The sequence below is a fragment of the Zootoca vivipara genome, chromosome 13 (genome assembly GCF_963506605.1).
Source record: "Zootoca vivipara chromosome 13, rZooViv1.1, whole genome shotgun sequence".
In the NCBI taxonomy this organism is placed as follows: Eukaryota; Metazoa; Chordata; class Lepidosauria; order Squamata; family Lacertidae; genus Zootoca; species Zootoca vivipara.
In genome coordinates, this window is record NC_083288.1 from 25776100 (window position 1) to 25793988 (window position 17889).

General features: G+C 44.0%; 1 protein-coding gene across 1 annotated transcript; it reads right to left on the bottom strand.

Moving 5' to 3' along the window:
• Positions 1–7638: 7638 nt before the first annotated feature.
• Positions 7639–16951, bottom strand: LOC118094471 (melanoregulin). The gene is made up of 5 exons (XM_035134946.2): positions 16140–16951; positions 14168–14327; positions 12820–12910; positions 12223–12389; positions 7639–10811 (listed from the first exon to the last, which is right to left on the bottom strand). The coding sequence occupies exons 1-5, from the start codon at positions 16214–16216 to the stop codon at positions 10626–10628; spliced, it is 681 nt and encodes a 226-aa protein (XP_034990837.2). The 5' UTR covers positions 16217–16951; the 3' UTR covers positions 7639–10625.
• Positions 16952–17889: the final 938 nt, after the last annotated feature.

Sequence of the window (17889 nt, forward strand, 5' to 3'; positions counted from 1 at the left end):
GACGCTCATCAAACACAACCCAGTCAGTCTGTCGTCTCCCATTGTACTTCTGAGCCAGGTCTTTACCCTTTTAAATTTAATTTTCTTACAGAAATTACTTAACTTACCTTTTTGGAACCAGTTTCTTATATCCATTTAGGCAGCCTCAATGTCTTCTAAATGTAAATAAGAAGGTAAACTAATAGCGGGCGGCTCAGTTTAGTGACGCGGAACTCACTAGACCCCTCTAGAAGATTCCCTCTTCTCTCTGCTAGAGCCCGCTAGAGACCTCTCCCTCTCTTGAATCCCAGTGGCTGGCTGACATAGATTCTTCTACCAGTTGCTAGGTGGCTCTAGATACTTCTCGGTTTTTACACCATTTTAGTGTGTAAACACCATGTTTTTACACCATCACCCTACCTAATTTTGTTTCGTTTCATCACTTTATAATCATTAAAAAAATTTTTTTTTGCTTCTCGGGGGGGGCAGCTGCCCCCCTTCCCCTCGCTGGGTACGCCCATGTCAAGGAGCATGCAGCTGTTCACATGACTTCCATTGCGGAAAGAGGGAATAAACATGGTTTATTTACCCTTACAAATGAACATGGCTGGAAGGATGAGCCCACAGGAGCAAGAACTGCAGTAGGGAAACAGTGGGGAGGGGCAGGATTAAGCTGCTTCTGTGTCTCCATTTGGGATCTCTCCCTCCTGGAGCTGCTACGACACGTGTATGAATGCAACATCCTCCTTACTTACCAGAGGTAAAACACCCTCAAAACAAGCACCCTTCCATCACAGCCAGCCCCACACCAGGATGTGTGAATCATAGCTGCCAAGTTTTTCCTTTTCTTGCGAGGAAGCCTATTCAGCATAAGGGAAAATCCCTTAAAAAAAGGGATAACTTGGCAGCTATGGTGTGAATGGAAGTCCCCCTTCAAACACACATACGCCCAGGTACTGCACAGGAACATGGACCTCCCCGGTGATTATGAGCTGTATTCAACTAACAGCGAAGTATAACCCCATGGGTATATGCTGAATAAAAGTTAGTTGAACACAACCCATAGAGACAAAAAAGTGATCGCAAGATGTCCTTTTAAACCACAACATCTTTTTCGCAACTCGGACCTGGATGTTGTTGAGAAGAGACCTTTGAATCAGCAAATATTTTCCCCCTTCACCAAAATCTCCCCTCAACTCCACAAATCCCCTGAGCTCCATTGTTGAAAATGTGCCTGAGCCGATTCATTAGCTAACAGTTTATAGCTAGCTAACCGCATGTTCACAATGATCAAAGCATGTAGACCCTTGTCGAAATCTGTGACTCCCTAAGGATATCCAGGATATATCCAGGGAGTAAATCTGTGACTGAAGGCAGGTTTAGCATTGGAAGTCATGTGACGTTTGAAAAGAAACACCTCAGAATGCAGTTATTGAGTTCACTGGAAAGGCCTACGTCCATCTCCAGCCTATGTGAAAACAGGGAGTTTTGCGGCAACTTAAAAGACTTTAAAAGTGGATTGTGGCATAAGGTTTTGTGGAGTAAAGTGGACAACTCCTTTTGCCACAATAAATTTGCTAGTCTTAAAGGTGCCACAAGGGAAGGGCTGCTCAGTAGCAGAGCCTGTGATTTGTATCCTAAAGGCCACGGGTCCAAACCCTGGTGCCTGCAGACAGAGACGGAAAGACTTGTTTAAAATTCTGGAGAGCTACTGCCAGTCATTGTGGACTATGGACTCAGCTACATTAGCCAAAAAACAGTGTTTTGAATGCGTTATAAACATGCAACACCATATGGTGCTGGAGAGCAAATAAAAAATAAAAAATATATTTGCAATTTCCCATTTTGTTTTCTTTCCTTGTTATAACAATTTAATTTCTGGCTTACTTATAGCGTTTTTTTTCCTTGTGTGAAGATCCACCCTAATTAAATGAAAATTTGGGGTTGCCTTTTACAGCCCAAATCTCCCAAGGGACTCAGAGTCCCCTATGTCCATGACTGGTCAGAGAAGAATGGGTAGAGGCAGGAATCAGTAGAAAGAAGGAAGGGATATCTTTATTTTTGTGTGGCAACAGAGTCCCACCACCACCACCTTTCACAATGGTGAGGAACCAGAACAAAAGTGTGTAACAACTTTTAAAGATTTTAAAAATTGCCCAAGTCCTTCGCCAAAGACCACCCAAAAGCGTCATACAATCGTTACAGAAAGAGGCAGTCTACAACAGAAATTTGATCGTGTGGCCCAGGGGTCAGCAAACTTTTTCAGCAGGGGGCCAGTCCACTGTCCCTCAGACCTTGTGGGGGGCCGGTCTATATTTTGGGGAAAAAATCGAATGAATTCCTATGCCCCACAAATAACCCAGAGATGCATTTTAAATAAAAGGACACATTCTACTCATGTAAAAACATGCTGATTTCTGGACCGTCCACGGGCCGGATTTAGAAGGCGAATGGGCCGCATCCGGCCCCCGGGCCTTAGTTTGGGAACCCCTGGTGTGGCCTGTCTGCTGTCAAGATCCATGATAATGCTTGCCGAATGCATTACCCGGGCCAGTCTGGACCATTCTTTGGAAATGGTAAATGCTCTAGTTTCTGAAATCATTGTCACAGACCTCTCCTGTTCATACACAGGATTTGTAGGTGAAAAGAAAAGGGTTTTCCAGGATATTTCCCTTTACTGCAGGGGAAATATTTGGGGTTACCAAGAGAGCTAAAATGACATTGGTATTGACCTATGTACTAAAATAAAGTGTCTACTTCTTCGGAGAATATTTCCTAATTTTGAAGGATGAAGGATTGGTTTTCTGTGGAATGTGTGTCCCTTAATTTTTTTTTTAATAACACAATACAGACCAATGGTCTGACTTGGGATAAGGCAGATCCGTCCTATATTTGTTGTTGTTTTCCTTAGGCTGCAGACCTCTTTGTTGCTTCTGCTGCCAAGGCAGCTATGCCTCTAGAAATTCAGCCTAACCCAGTATAACATAACAGCATGAGATACTTTCGTAGGGGATGCTGCCTGACAAGACCATGCCTTGGCATTGTGCTCTTAAGGAATGGCGAGAGCAGTGCGGAATGTGTTTATCTCCTTCAGAAGGACGGATCACATTTGGGTTTGTCACATGTGTAAACAGATCCCAGAATTCTGTTGGGGCTCTGATTGTTTTGCACTGTGCAAACAGCAGCCTCTACACACACACACACACACACACACACACACACACACACACACTGCAGGAATGGGGCAAGCAGCCTTGTTCCTGTACAGATGCAAAAACAAAACTATACTGAGATAAATCCCCGAAATGAGATATTGATATAGTGAATGATATTAAAACTAAACTAATAATTGTTCAAAAAAACAAAACAAAATTAGCTTAAATCTCCCGAGAGAAACCTTGATATAGAAAAAACATAAATTTCTCAAAGAAACCTCTAAATAAAGTAAACCTTGACGAGGTGCTGGCTGAGTGACTCGTTTCACTGGGAAAAAAATCTCTGTTTCCTCAGAAGGAAAATATTTAGGGGCTGAGGTTTTCTTATCAAAAACTAGACAGGAACTGTAGACTCTGAAAAGAACTGAAAGCTACACCGCAGCCTGGGGTAAAACCCCCCCAAAATAAGACTCTAATTTTGTTTAAACTAAAGGTTAGCTAATATTATGAGACAGTTCAAATAAGGAATATCATAGCTATTTGAAAAAGATTAGGTAGAGGGTTGTAAAAGCTCTCCTAGTTGTGATGTTATAATGCCATTGCTAAGACTGCTGATGGATAAGAAAGATTATTGCTTTTTTGCCATTTTGTTCCTGTACAAGGCTGCACGCAAACAGGGTCTGAGCATACTAAGGGACATGTAATGGCCCCTAACTCAGGACACACAAGCGGGGCAGAGAGAACGGAATGGTATCCTGGAAGAGGGCATGGCTGGCTGGCTGGCTGGAACACTGAAGAGGAACACAGGGCAACGTTTTGTTGCTTGTCCCACTTGTACACAAATAATAACCACCCCCACTCCATGCACAAGAAGATCCCTCCTCCCCTAGCAACCTCCGAAACCAAACTCTCTCTTACAAACAGTAACCAAAGTTAGGGCAGAAGACCTTGGCGACCGACCCCAAAGATAGCCTGATATGTACAGGCTCGGGCTCCCCTTTGCAGCCCAGCCTTCACATGTCTCTGCCCGTGAGGAGCCCAAGTCACTAGGACGATAATAGGGCAGGCCTGGTGATCTGGCCCCTTGGGGATGTGGGCGAGACCCTGCGGTGGGAGGAGGAAGGGATGGGACAGCTAATCCAAGCCTTTGGGCCAGGTCCGTGATGCCAGAGCAGGGCCAGGGCATTTGGCAATGGTACAAGGTATGGAGTGGGCTGGGAGGGAGTTATATAACCCAAAACCAACAGGGCTGCCAAATCCTTCTAGCGATTCTACTGGGAAGACAGTGTGATTTGGCAGGCTCAAAGCCAGGATTCCTGAATGCTATTTATATATATGGGGGAGGAGGGCACTGCTGAAGGGTTAGAGCAAAAGAAATGCTGTCAGCTATGACACTGGGGGGTCAGGACCCACTGCTGTGCCATGGTCTGGTGGTCTAATGTGAAACCCAACAGCAGCAACAGCATCTGAAAGGGCTGAAGACCACCGACCTCCTACAGCTGCAAAAAAGGAACAGAGAACAGCAAGTAGCGTTTCCTTTCCCAGTTTTCCCAGTCTTAAATCCCATTTCCCACATCCGTTGGCAATGTTTTAAAAAGACCTCGTGAAAATTCATTAGCATTTCTAACGAGAATTTCCCCTGGTACGCAAAGCTTTGCGTGCAAATTTGCCTAACGTTACACAGTATTGTCAAGCAATTCCCCTTCATACGACACAGTTTGTATGTTCTTTTCACTATCATATGCATTTATATGCACACTTTATCGCAGCTTGTGTGTGTGTGTTTTTGGTACATGTTTCTTAGCTGGAGAGCCACACTGCAAAATTCAGAGAAGTGTGAATTCCAAAAGATGGCTGGGTTTCGGTTTGTGTGTTGCAATACCGTCCAACATTCCTCTGATGAAAGTAGGGATGTCCTGTTTAATAATAATAACAATAACAATAATAATAATACCCTACCCCAGCCACTCTGGACAGGCTTCCAACATATATAAAAACAGCATAAAATATTAAACACTAAAAAAAACTTCCGTGTACAGGGCTGCCTTCACATGTATTCTAAAGGTTGTATCGTCACTTATCTCCTTGGCTTGGGGGTTGCATAACTCCATACCCTCCAATATTCATCTGATGAAAATAGGGACATCCTAAGGAAAAGCGAGACATTCCGCTATCAAAACAGAAACTGGAACAGGGACAAAATGGAGGGTCTGGTATTGTTTTGAAAAATGCAAATTGGGCATCTTTCCTTTGAAAGAGGACCTGCCTATGAGAGCCCACACCTGTGGTCTGAAATGGAGCAGTCTAGGCAGTTTAGTTTATTCCCCACCCACCCCCAAATAAACAAATAACCTTTTCATACTTACAGGCCATCATGATAGACATTTTGGTCACTAATCAATAATACACCTTATCAGGGTTTGCCCCCCTCCTCCACCCTCAACCACCCCATTAACTTTGTGGATGTTGACCTCTAATAACTGGAGCAGAGCCTTTCCCTTCTCCCAAGCACACATTCTTATCAGCTTCCCCTGATTTAAAAGCATTCTTGTACTTCTGTATTTGGAAAGATGCTCCCTCCTCCCTCCTCCCTCCTCCCTCCTCCCTCTCCCCCCCCCTCTTTAAATGGGATTGAGCTTTAAAAATAGAATGAGGACTTGGCAGGGGACTATCAGCATGTCCTTTCCTGGATGGAGAAGTAAACTGTATCTTTGTTTATTTGGGTGGCAGGTGAGTAGGGAGGTCAAGAGTGGTTGTCTCCAAAGGCCATGAAATAAACCATAAAAAGATAATCCTGGCAGATTAGCACATACACAACCAAGCGCACAAACTTCTAGGTGGTAACTGCCTGCTGTGTGTGTGCTGTTCCTCCCCTCTCCCCCCAGTTTTCCTTTTAAAGCATTCCCCTCCACGTGAGACCACTTCCTAACATAACAGCACAAACCCCTCCAACGTGACCAAAGGTCAGAGCATCCAACACGTGTGGATGGCAGAGGAAACAGGAGACTTCTGGTCCGGGTAAAGCAGCCGATTCCCCTGAAACTCAGCCTGCAGGTTGCAACCCATTTCCACCTCATCAACCCAAAGGGTTGGGAGGGGAGCAGCGAGAAAGTTACAAACTGCAGCAAAATGAACTAACACGTATCACCCTATTACCCAAGGATCTCGTTTATTAGGTATGGGAAATATTAACTATGGATCAGATATTCAGTTAAGATAGGGTTGCTGTATTTCAAAAAGTAAAAACCAGGACCCCCCCAAAAAGTTGACTTGCCTAAGATCCAGTACAAAGTGTCACCTTTTGGAGATCCCCCCCCCGACTTCAATTCCACCTTTGAAATCCTAGTAATGTCCCCCTAGTTAAGCCCTAGTTAATATAAGACATATGGTGCAAGGCTACAGCCAATCTCACATTTAATCTTGGTTTTTATTGTTGTTGTTGTTGTTTAGTCGTTTAGTCGTGTCCGACTCTTCGTGACCCCATGGACCATAGCACGCCAGGCTATGGTTTTTATAGGGGGGGGGAATGGCAGCCTAATAATGAAATAAAAATCATAATAACAGTCCTCCCCCCCCCCACTGTTACAGGCCATAGATTATCTATTAGCCATAGGCCTGGGTAAATAGGAATGCTTTTGCCTGGTGCTGTAAGAAATGTAAAGATGGTGCCAGATGAGCCACAGAAAAAGGTGGTATGAAATGGGCAATCTATGGTATGTATTTTTTGTGTTTCGATATTGTAAACTGCCCTGTGATCCTCAGATCAAAGGCAGTATAGAAAATATAGCAATAATAATACGGTAATAATAATAATAATAATAATAATAATAATAATAATAATAATGTAGCTCTGTACAGGGTAGCAACAAATCAGACTTCCACTTTTAACAACAACAACAACAACAACAACAACAACAACAACAAAGCAGAGCGGACCTATTCTCTCTCAACAGTATTCTGGCTGACAGACCTTCTCCCATCCAAGTACTTGCTTCACCTCTGAGATCAGACAATTTGGGAGAGTTCAGGATGTTCTGGCCGTAGGGTGGCTGACAGGTCTTCATAGACAAACCCACAAACTCTCCAAGCCAAACAGAAACTGAGGCCGCATCTGCTTTCCCTTCCCCATCCATTTTGGGAAAAACATTGCTTGCCCAATGCAGATACCGTACAGAGCGGCTCACGTTGACCAGACCCAACGTGTAAGGGAGAGGAGGAGGCAGCTGTAGACTGGGTTGGGTGAAGCATCAATGTGAGGCTTACCAGCACACTTGTGGCCCAGGGAGGATATCATTTGGCTTGCTGTCCCTACAAGGCCCCTAGCCAAAAAACAGGAGTAGCTATTTGTTTTCCCATAGTGAGGATCATAATATGCTGACCTTTGCTCAGGGCCAAGAAGGGAGCGAGACTGTTAAGGCTTAGGCAGTTGGTGAAAACAAACAAAACACACACACTTATTGCCATTTTGTTATTTATACGAAGATTTATAACTTGCTTTCTCCACTCAAAAAAAAAAGTCGTCGGTCAAAGTGGCTTATAAAAATTTAAAAGGCATACAAAAACAACAACAATCCATCAGTAAAAACACAAATGCAGCACAGAGCAAGAATACAATAAACCCAGGCTGACAGATTAAATTAAATTGAGCCGCAGCAGAAGCAAAAGCCACTGGGAAAAGAAAGCTTTTTGTTGGTAGAAGACAGAGAAGTCTTGGGGCAAGGAGTTCCACATGCAAAGGATCATCAGCTATGCCTCAGAAGGCAATGGGCCAGCAGGAAAGAGAGGTTTTAGCCCTTCCCACTTGCCTTTTGTAGGGGGAGTCAAAGGAGAGCACATTGCCATGCCTTCTGACTGCGCCCTACCAAATCGGACTGAGTTTCCATCTAGCTCCCTGCAGTATGCTCTAAAATACTCCAATCCCTTCATCATTTTATGGTGTGATCCTATGGAAATCTGCTCAGAGGTCCTTCTGTGGCCAATGAGACTTACTCTGAGGTGGGTATGTTGGATTGCAGGTTTAGTTGAACATTGCACAGTTGTGTTGTGTTCTTTTAAAAAGCATACTATCTAGCTCTATGATATGGGTCTATGATATTCCAAAAGTGGCTGTTCCAATGTATTCATATAAAGGCATTATGTGACTTGGCCCTGGATAGCTCAGTTGGTAGAGCATGAGACTCTTAAACTCAGGGTGGTGGGTTCGAGCCCCATGTTGGGCGAAAGATTCCTGCTTTTGCGGGGGGTTGTACTAGATGACCCTCGTGGTCCCCCTTGCAACTTGACAGTTCTGTTATTCTGTTATTCTGTTTTCAATCTCTTCAGTTCAAAACCAGGGTGCAACAGTTAACGTGGGCATCTGTACACACAGGCAGGCGTATCCCTTCCAAGAGGCCCAGAGATTCCTGCGAAAGGTGTAAAACCACAGAAACCTTGACAAGGAAGAACAAAATCATCACAAGGAAAGTTGTTAAATGAGCTGGAGGTGGGGGGGGCTGGGAGAAGACGGCTCATTAATTATCTAGCATTTCTCAGCTGTCAGAAAGGATAGTGACAGGAAGAGATACAGTATATGTGTTTGTGCATGTCTCTGCCAAGAGGGACAAGTAGAGCAGTTTCCAACATTTCTTGCCAACCTCTAGGCTGGATGCTTGAAACCCTGCGATCCAGAATCCAGGAAAAGGCCGCCCTGGGTCCATCGCATGCTTGGAATATTGTGGGGAAGGAGAAGAAAGGGAGAAATTTCCCCAGCCAGGCCTTTTGTTTCCCGCAAACGGAGACTCTGCTATTTAGAAACAGGAGCCAGGGGGATTAGCGACAGGGACAGCAGCAATCCTTGTCACCAGGCTCCGGGCGGCTTGTATATCAGGGACAGGTTGTACACAGAGAGATTGGAGAGAAGAGGGTGAGGACAGGAGAACAGGTGGCCTGGAAGCACACGCAAAAATGGACAGGGAAAAGGAGGAGGAGAGAAAACAACCCTTCTTGTAGAAAGGACAGGGGGGAAAACATTTGATAGGCAGGCATGGCCAATGGGCAACATTTATGTATGTTGTTTGCCATGGACATACACAGGATTATTTTTTTGCAGGTGCGGTAGAGAAAACAAATACTCTAGGGCTGTTGTTGTTGTTTAGTCCTTTAGTCGTGTTCGACTCTTCGTGACCCCATGGACCAGAGCACGCCAGGCATTCCTGTCTTCCACTGCTTCCCGCAGTTTGGTCAAACTTATGTTCATAGCTTCGAGAACACTGCCCAACCACCTCATCCTCTGTTGTCTCCTTCTCCTTGTGCCCTCCAATCTTGCCCAACTTCCCAGGGAGTCTTCTCTTCTCATGAGGCTGCCATATTTCAAAAAGTGAAAATCCGAACTTCTCCAAATTAAGTTTTGGGTTTGTTTGTTTTTGCAACATCTCAATTTTTTTTGAAGTTTTTGAGCAATTTTAAAGGAAAATCAAAATCAACACTTCCAAAAATAAAAATAATATCCACACTTCCAACATGGGTTGCCATGATTTTCGGTGGTTTTTGGAAATTCAACCCGGATGCTATTTCTGACGGACAAATCCTGGATATATTGCATCCCTAAAATACTCCAAATAAGCAAACACACATAAATGAAAGGTAGGAGCAGGCAAGCTTCTCTCGAAACAAAAGAGAGGGATACCGCCCGCACCTTTTGCTTTGCATCTCTGGTTCTACAACTGCTAAACATGTACAGTGCACTTGCTTTTCAAAGTGAAAGCTGGGAACCTGGGGCTTATGCTTCATCCAGAGGTGGGGTAACTCCCCCCCCCCCATTTGTATGCCTATGTTGTGTACATTAAACACAGAGTAGGGTTGCCATACATCCAGATTTTCCCGTACATAGTCAGAATACGGCAGCTGGAAACAGTGTCCGGGTAGAAACCAGTTCAATATCTGGGAAAATCTCTAAGGTGCTTTATTTTGTTTCAACTATGACAGACCAACATGCCTACCTACCTGTAACACCCTGAGAATGTTTGATATATTATTGCGTTTTTAATATTCTGTTGGGAGCCGCCCAGAGTGGCTTGGGCAACCCAGCCAGATGGGTGGGGTATTAATAATAATAATAATTATTATTATTAGTCTTGAGCAGCAAAGCCAAAATAAAGGCACTGTATCAAGGCAGTGTGGTAAAGCCCCACATTTTTGGCCATGGAGAACATTTCAGCTCTGGGTTTTGGTTTATGTTTTTCCATCCAAATGTTCACCTCTTGTTTTATAGAAAACTATTGACTGAGAGTCATGAGAAACGATGCTATTTGTTAACCCATGACATTAATACAGAAGAAAAAGGGTAAAGCATGAACGGGAAATGGGGGCGCAAGTTCTTTGTGCCAAAGGGAGTTTCCAACAGGTTCAGTAGTCTACTCTGAATATGCGGACTCCATTCGTTCTTCCATCCAAAGGTAGAGTTGTGCCTGCCTCTTTCTTCAGTGTCTGCCTCTCTTCCACCTTCTCCTCGGCTTAATCCCCGTCTACGCCCTCCTCCATCTCTTCCTGAGCTTCGTTGCTCATTGTGACCAAGACAGGACCAGGTGTTGTAGGTCCTCCATCGCTGGAAGATCCCTCATCCTCTTCGTCCTCCACGGGGTAGAAGTGCCGAGCCGCTGACAGGAATTCATCTCCCACATCAAGGAGAAGCAGCCTGTCCTAGGGAAGGAAGGGTGACAAAAATAAAGGGATCTAAGACACCTAAGAAGTAGAAAATTTAAAAATGATGACCACACCAAGCCAGCAGTAAATATTGGATTCAATTGCATTTTACCTCACAGTAATTGTGAGGTAAAATAATGGAAGAGAGAGTGGCAATCCTTGGGTCACCGGAGAGGTCAGGGATCCCCCAAATCTTTAAGCAAACAAAAATACTGATTTTTGCCAACTGCCTCTACCCCACTTTTAAAAGTCAGGGGATGTGAGGGAAACACATATAAAATAAACCGAACAAATGGTCCCTGTTTGGGGCAGGGGCCAAAACACTTCAAGGAGCCCCTGTTACGAGGGAGATTCCCAGGTTCTTAGTAGCACAGGCCTAGTACTGAATGGGTAGGGTTGGAGTATGTAATTAACTACCAAGACACAAGTATCTGGTAATAAAATGTAATATTAGATTTATTAAGGGAAGTCTGAGTCTAAAAGCATTCAAAAGGAGATAAAGTGATTTATTGTTGTTCCGCTCTGTTTTCTGGCCTAGGAGACATCCACCCTTTGTTGTAGAAAAATAGTTCCCATTAAACTATTTGGCCTTCTTTAAAGAAGAAGAAGAAGAAACAACAACAACAACAACAGGAGCTGGCACACCCTTAATTTAATTACCGTATTTTTCCGTCTATAAGACACCCCCATGTATAAGACGCCCCCTATTTTGGGGGACTCGGATTTTAAAAAATGGGGGGAGATGACCACATACCCAGAGGTCTCAGGGCGGTTCACAAAACAAAATCAAAATATAAAACCACAAAAATATAATCAAAATTAAAACAACCTAATAATCCCCCCCCCCCCGAATGAAATCAACCAAAGGCCAATGAAATCAACCAAAGTCCTGTTCCAGACAAAGGAAAATATTCAACTGAGATCTTTCTCCCTCAAAGTGAGAGAACTGACTAACCAAGCAAACGCCACGTATTTTTAGCCATTAACAAGGCTACCTGCAGAAGGGGGAGAATTTCAAAAGGATTGCTTTGTCCTGAAAGCATGACCCTCTATGTCGAACAAAAGACTTGGCATCACACTCCCAACACTAGGAGGGGAAACATCTCCACTTAACTTGGAGGACAAAGGAAAAAATATTTGGGAGAGGGTGGCAAGGTGTTAAAGGATTTGTAAGGCCAATCAGCACATTAGAAGGAGTCGATTCACAGAGGCTTCATGACATTGGAAGCAGTTATTTGAAAACCACAATCAGGCTACCTGGAGGAGCTTGCTTTCCACTCCTACCTTCATGGTAGCTGCTTCCATGCCACGGTGGGTCAGGCCCACAGCTTCTGTCCCTGCGGTGATGTACTGCACAGACAAGCACATGCCCCAACAGAAGTTTCTACCGAATCCTCCCTCTACTCACAATGACAAAGAGGTATCTCTCGGGTGGACCACCACGATGCCGGCCAAAAATGGTTGTCTGCTCAGCCAGGGCAGTGTGGATCCTGCGGGCCTCTTGAGGATTGTGAAGGGATTCATATGAGGTGCTGGATGTGACAGTGAGGAGCCCATCTGCTTCAGCTTTGAATCCTACATTGGGAAGAGATCATTTATGCCAGGCTTCCTCAACCTCAGCCCTCCAGACGTTTTTGGCCTACAACTCCCATGACCCCTAGCTAGCAGGACCAGTGGTCAGGGATGATGGGAATTGTAGTCTCAAAACATCTGGAGGGCTGAGGTTGAGGAAGCCTGATTTATGCCCAAATCCACTCCAAACACCAACTCAATAAATAATAAACAAGAGCAGCCCTGTTGGATAGGAACGGAATCCAGTATCCTGCTCTCACAGTGGCCAAGGATAGGTAAATAATAGTCTTCACCCCTCCAAAGTCAACAGGGAGAAGGCTCTAGTAGTTCTTAGTAGTGGAACACTTGAGAGAAATGAAAACGAGTAAGGATAACAGCTCTCTTAACACTCTCCACTTTGGTCGGTGGTGGAAATCTCCCAAGGACACCATACCCAAGACTTCCAGGATTTGCTTCCATCGGTCCTTCATCTTCCGACGGATCTGCCGGTGAGCGATGATGTCAAAGCTCAAGCGTCGGTAGTCCTTTGTCAGGATACAGGAGACCATCAAAAGAATGAACCACTAAGCTACGCTTTTCAGCAAAACGCCCACCATCATGCAAACTATGTGTGGAGAAAGGCCTATATATTACAGGGGTCTTTAAAGGGCTGCTTTGTGTGTGCACCTACATGTGCATTAACACACTGCACCCCACTGAGGCCCCTATTGCTGAAGATCATGCCACCCAGGCAGATTGCTCCTACGATGCATCACTTTTCTTGCTCCCATCCATGGATGCAAACAGCAGAAGCTCATCCGTATGTGGCCAGGCACCCCCAAACTGCGGCCCTCCAGATGTTTTGGCCTACAACTCCCATGATCCCTAGCTAGCATGACCAGTGGTCAGGGAAGATGGGAATTGTAGTCCAAAACATCTGGAGGGCCGAAGTTTGGGGATGCCTGGTATGTGGCAGACAGTTAAGGGTTACATCACTGCTCTTTCCGATGCTATTTTTTGTCAGGAAAGGGGTTGGATTCCCCGAAGAAGTTTCTTTTGGCCCAATATAACTCAATGTAAGCCATTAGCCCATCCCACCTGCATAGCCCTATGCTGGTTTGTATTTGTTGGTCACACTAGAGTGCGGCAGAAACTAGAAACTGGCTTATATTATTTTAATGCTTACATCAATGCCTCACTGTGTTTGTGGGCACACATACACAATAATTCTTGTTCATGGACATCATTGTCTGGCACTTACTCCTCCAGATGAACCAACCATAGAATCATAGAGTTGGAAGAGACCACAAGGGCCATCCAGTCCAACCCCCTGCCAAGCAGGAAACGCCATCAAAGCATTCTTGACATATGCCTGTCAAGCCTCTGCTAAAGACCTCCAAAGAAGGAGACTCCACCACACTCCTTGGTAGCAAATTCCACTGCCTAACAGCTCTTACTGTCAGGAAGTTCTTCCTAATGTTTAGGTGGAATCTTCTTTCTTGAAGTTTGAATCCATTGCTCCGTGTCCGCTTCTCTGGAGCAGCAGAAAACAACCTTTCTCCCTCCTCTATATGACATCCTTTTATATATTTGAACATGGCTATCATATCACCCCTTAACCTTCTCTTCTCCAGGCTAAACATACCCAGCTCCCTAAGCCATTCCTCATAAGGCATCGTTTCCAGGCCTTTGACCATTTTGGTTGCCCTCCTCTGGAGACGTTCCAGACTGCACGTGGGCAAATGTCTTGCAATTAAATTCTCCCCCAAACAAAAAATATTCCGTGCGCAAGGACAACATACCTCTGATCCCCGGCGCGTTTTTGACCTTTTCTCCAGCAACATGTGGAGTTTATGATCATCATCCCGTTCCACGTGAGTCTTGTCCATTGGTTCATTCCATAAGTTGACGGCCTCCAATTCCCGTCGCTTCTGCAACTTGTTGAAATACTGAAGCGTATCGCTGCAACAGAAAGGTTACAAACAAACAGCATCACAATGGCTGCTCTTCAAACCAAGTAGAAAATGGAGTTCTTGGTAAAGTCCAGAAATAAACAGTAAATTGCAAGAACTCAGGCCAAAAGAAAAATGGATTTCAAATATATCTTCACAAGGTTTTATTTGTGTGATGAAGAGTTCAAATAGGAATCAATCCCAGTATAGTAGGCAAAATAAAAATAAATTCCAGTAAAAATCAGGACAAGGCCCTGTTTTGACAATTCTTCATCAGCTGGAATATTGAAAAATTAGAAATGAATCTTAAAATAATTCTCCTTATAACAAAAAATCATTCAGATCTCTAAACATAAAGTCTTATCATATGTAAAAGACAGAGAATATGCTTAAATGAACATTACAGGTATATCTATGAATAACTAACCTTACATCAAAATTACATTCTGTTTTCTAAATAAAGAGTTGAATTGCTTATAATGTACAAAGATAGCTTGTCCATGTTTTAAATGATAAACCATCTTAAAATAATTATCCTTACATCAGGAATACATGTAATTTTCTAAAGACGAAGTTATATCACTCATAATAAACCTTGTGAAGATATATTTGAAATCCATTTTTCTTTTGGCCTGAGTTCTTGCAATTTACTGTCTATTTCTGCTCTTCAAACCAAGACAGGACTCCTAGGTCTACTCCTCACCAAGTAACTCAGTGGTAGAGCACATGCTCATTCTCCAACATCTGCAGGTAGGGCTGCGATTGCCCCTGGAGAACCTTTGCTGGTCATTGTCAACCATACTGTGCTACATGGACCAATGGTCTGGATCAGTAGAAGGCAGCTTCCTAGGTACAGTACTGTATCTGATATCTGGGCTTTATCACTTTGGATTGAAAGTGGGAGCTCACATGGGCAAATGCTTCTCACATACCGTAACCTCCTCCATTTCTCTGATGAAAAGAGGGAAGTCCAATACTATTTTTCTAGGAAAAGAAGTGCTGGAACTCACCACGAACACCTCCTTCATTCTCTTAGAATGCAATGGTGCCCACCTGAGAGGTGCTGGCAAGTTCCAGCTGAAAAAAAGCCCTCGGAACATTCTATGCAATGCATCTCTTTAGCCCGGTAGATGCCACATTGGGACTGGAAACCTTGGATTTGAGCCTTGCTCCGTACATTTATTCACAACAACTTTTCAAACTAAAGAGTCACCCTCAATTAAAGTAGACCAATTAATTAAAAGCTGATTAATAGAAGCATTTAATGTTGCAGCCCTAGAATTAAAGTGTGCATATAATTCAAGAGGGCTTTTGTAAAGGCACACCCAAAGATTGTGAATCAAACAAAGCACTGTACATTGAAACAGTAGCTAAACTGTAAAAGCGAGAAAGGCGGAATCCTTTCATGATGAATCCTGTAAGTTACATTATAATCAAAACACCATTGCAGCAGGAGGAGGAGGTTTTTAGCAGACTTGGGGGAATGCTAAGATTTGCAAAAGTAGAACTGAAATATTTAGACACAGAACTCTAATGGAGGAAGGAAATGCCATCTAGTTGTTGGGAGTGGGGATGAAATGGAATATCCTGGGAAAGGGTGGGGTTCGTCTGGCCAACTGGGGCCCTAAACAGCAATGCTCTGTACTTCCCACTTCATGAGAGATGGATTCCGGAACTGCCAGCTTCCGTACAGCATCACTTTGAAAGCCGAACACACTTACCTTAATTTATGCCGTTGTCTGCCATTGCTTATTATAACTTATTATAAATTTGGCGGAAGCTCGGGGCTTGCTAAATGAAAAAGCTAACTTGTAACACATACCCAACGACCAATGGATTCTTCTCCAGGTCTTCTTCTATATGGCAACAGCAGCAGCAAACTTTGTACCAGAAATTCATCTCTCTCCCTCTCTCTCTCTCAAAGTATAATAAATGCTAAGACAGGCTGGAGACCAGCATATTGAAACGCGATAAAATAGAAGATGGAGAGAAAATAGATAGGGTAGATCCAAGTCCAAGTAGTAAAGGAATTCCACTTGGGAAGGCAAAGGAGTTCTATGAATTCTCTTTAAATATCATCTGCACATCATAAGCAGTGATCATGTGAGATTCTCCCCCTTCCGCCATAGCTTAAGGCCTTTAAAACAAACTGCAGAGTGTGAAATAGTGTATTGTATGTTGCCTCTGTGTTTATATGGAATGAAAAGTAGGTTTGTTTTTCAAATCTTCAAGAAAGACCACAGGATTAGATGAGTTGCGAGGCACTGTGGAACCACATGAAGCCAAAGGATTAGAGGCACAGAAAGGCAGAACAGAACCCAGGCCTTGCTGTGGTTATCCACTGGGAGAAATTCTGCAGTCTATTCTTTTTGCAACCAGCCCTTCCTCCAAGCAGCTCAGGGTAGCATAAATGGAGCCATCTCAGTTTATCCTCACAGCTACTTTGCAAGTGTCGTTACAGTGGGCAAGACAGTGGCTTGCACCCAAAGAGCTTCTTAATCGCCAAGTAGGTTGTTTGAGCCTAGCAGGGCTGGTCCTGTCATTAGGCAGAGTAAGGTGACTGCTTCTGGCGGCATATGCTAAGAACCAGTGGTGCCCCATAGCTCTTCTTCCTTTGTTGTGCATCTTGCCCTCCCCCTTAGGGTCTGTGCTTTGCCCTGTTATTAGTACTGAAGTAGGATTCAGTGGCCAGCCCAGTTGGCTACTAGAGGTGGAAAGAGCATGTTGTATGGGCTATTTTGCCCGAAGCAACATGTCTTGGTCCAGCCTTGGAGTTAGACTTGGGCCACATTCCACCTTAAAATACTATAACAGTTTAAAAACAGTCATGGCTTCCCAATTGCCAGAGTGGATTAACCCACAATCGATCCACAGTGACAGGGACCTCTGGGAACTGTAGCTCTGGGAGAGGAATAGGGGTCCACTAACAGCTCTGTGTTTCATGAAGTCTCTGGAGGAAGTGATGGCTGTTTAGAGTAGCCTTACTCTGCCCAGGGTTAATAGAATAACCACATACCCATTTGCAATTCTTAGCCTTTTCCATTTAATTTTATGTCCCCACTTCTGCTATAAAACTCGTTGCGTGACCTTGGGTCGTGCATGGATTTGTTTCCACTGGAAGGCCAACATCCCATCTTGTGCTAAAAAGGAGTATTCTGCTCATGTGGACAGTAGATCTCCAAAGCTGCAACCCTGCAGAAGTTCACCACTTGGCTGGCACACTAGCTGTGCAAGTAGACCGCACCCGTGAGCAGTTTCTAAATGTAAGTTGCTAACTGGTGTTATCAAGATCAGAGTCTAATATAATTCTAATATAATTTTCCATCTGTAAAATGCCGAACAGTAAATCTTCCCAGGATTGCTCCTAGGGCAAAAGCAACAGAACACTTTGAAATTCCCAGGCAAATGATCTGGGGAGGAATCCCAATGAACACACGGAGATTTGCCCCTGGGAAAGCAGGGTTGTGATCATGCTGCCAAAACGCCAGTAAACTGTGTAATTGTTTTATTCCGCTTTCCAGATAATTACTGTCTCCCAAAGCAGCTCACATAAGTTAAAAGAGAGAAGGAGG

What these genes read in the sequence shown, in the direction of transcription:
- LOC118094471 (XM_035134946.2), bottom strand. Translation starts at nt 16,216, where the DNA reads ATGAATTTCTGGTACAAAGTTTGCTGCTGCTGTTGCCATATAGAAGAA. An exon ending in AAGAATCCATTGGTCGTTGG is followed by an intron (nt 14,328 to 16,139) that starts GTATGTGTTACA and finishes TTTCTGTTGCAG; the next exon opens with CGATACGCTTCAGTATTTCA. An exon ending in AAACGCGCCGGGGATCAGAG is followed by an intron (nt 12,911 to 14,167) that starts GTATGTTGTCCT and finishes ATCCTGACAAAG; the next exon opens with GACTACCGACGCTTGAGCTT.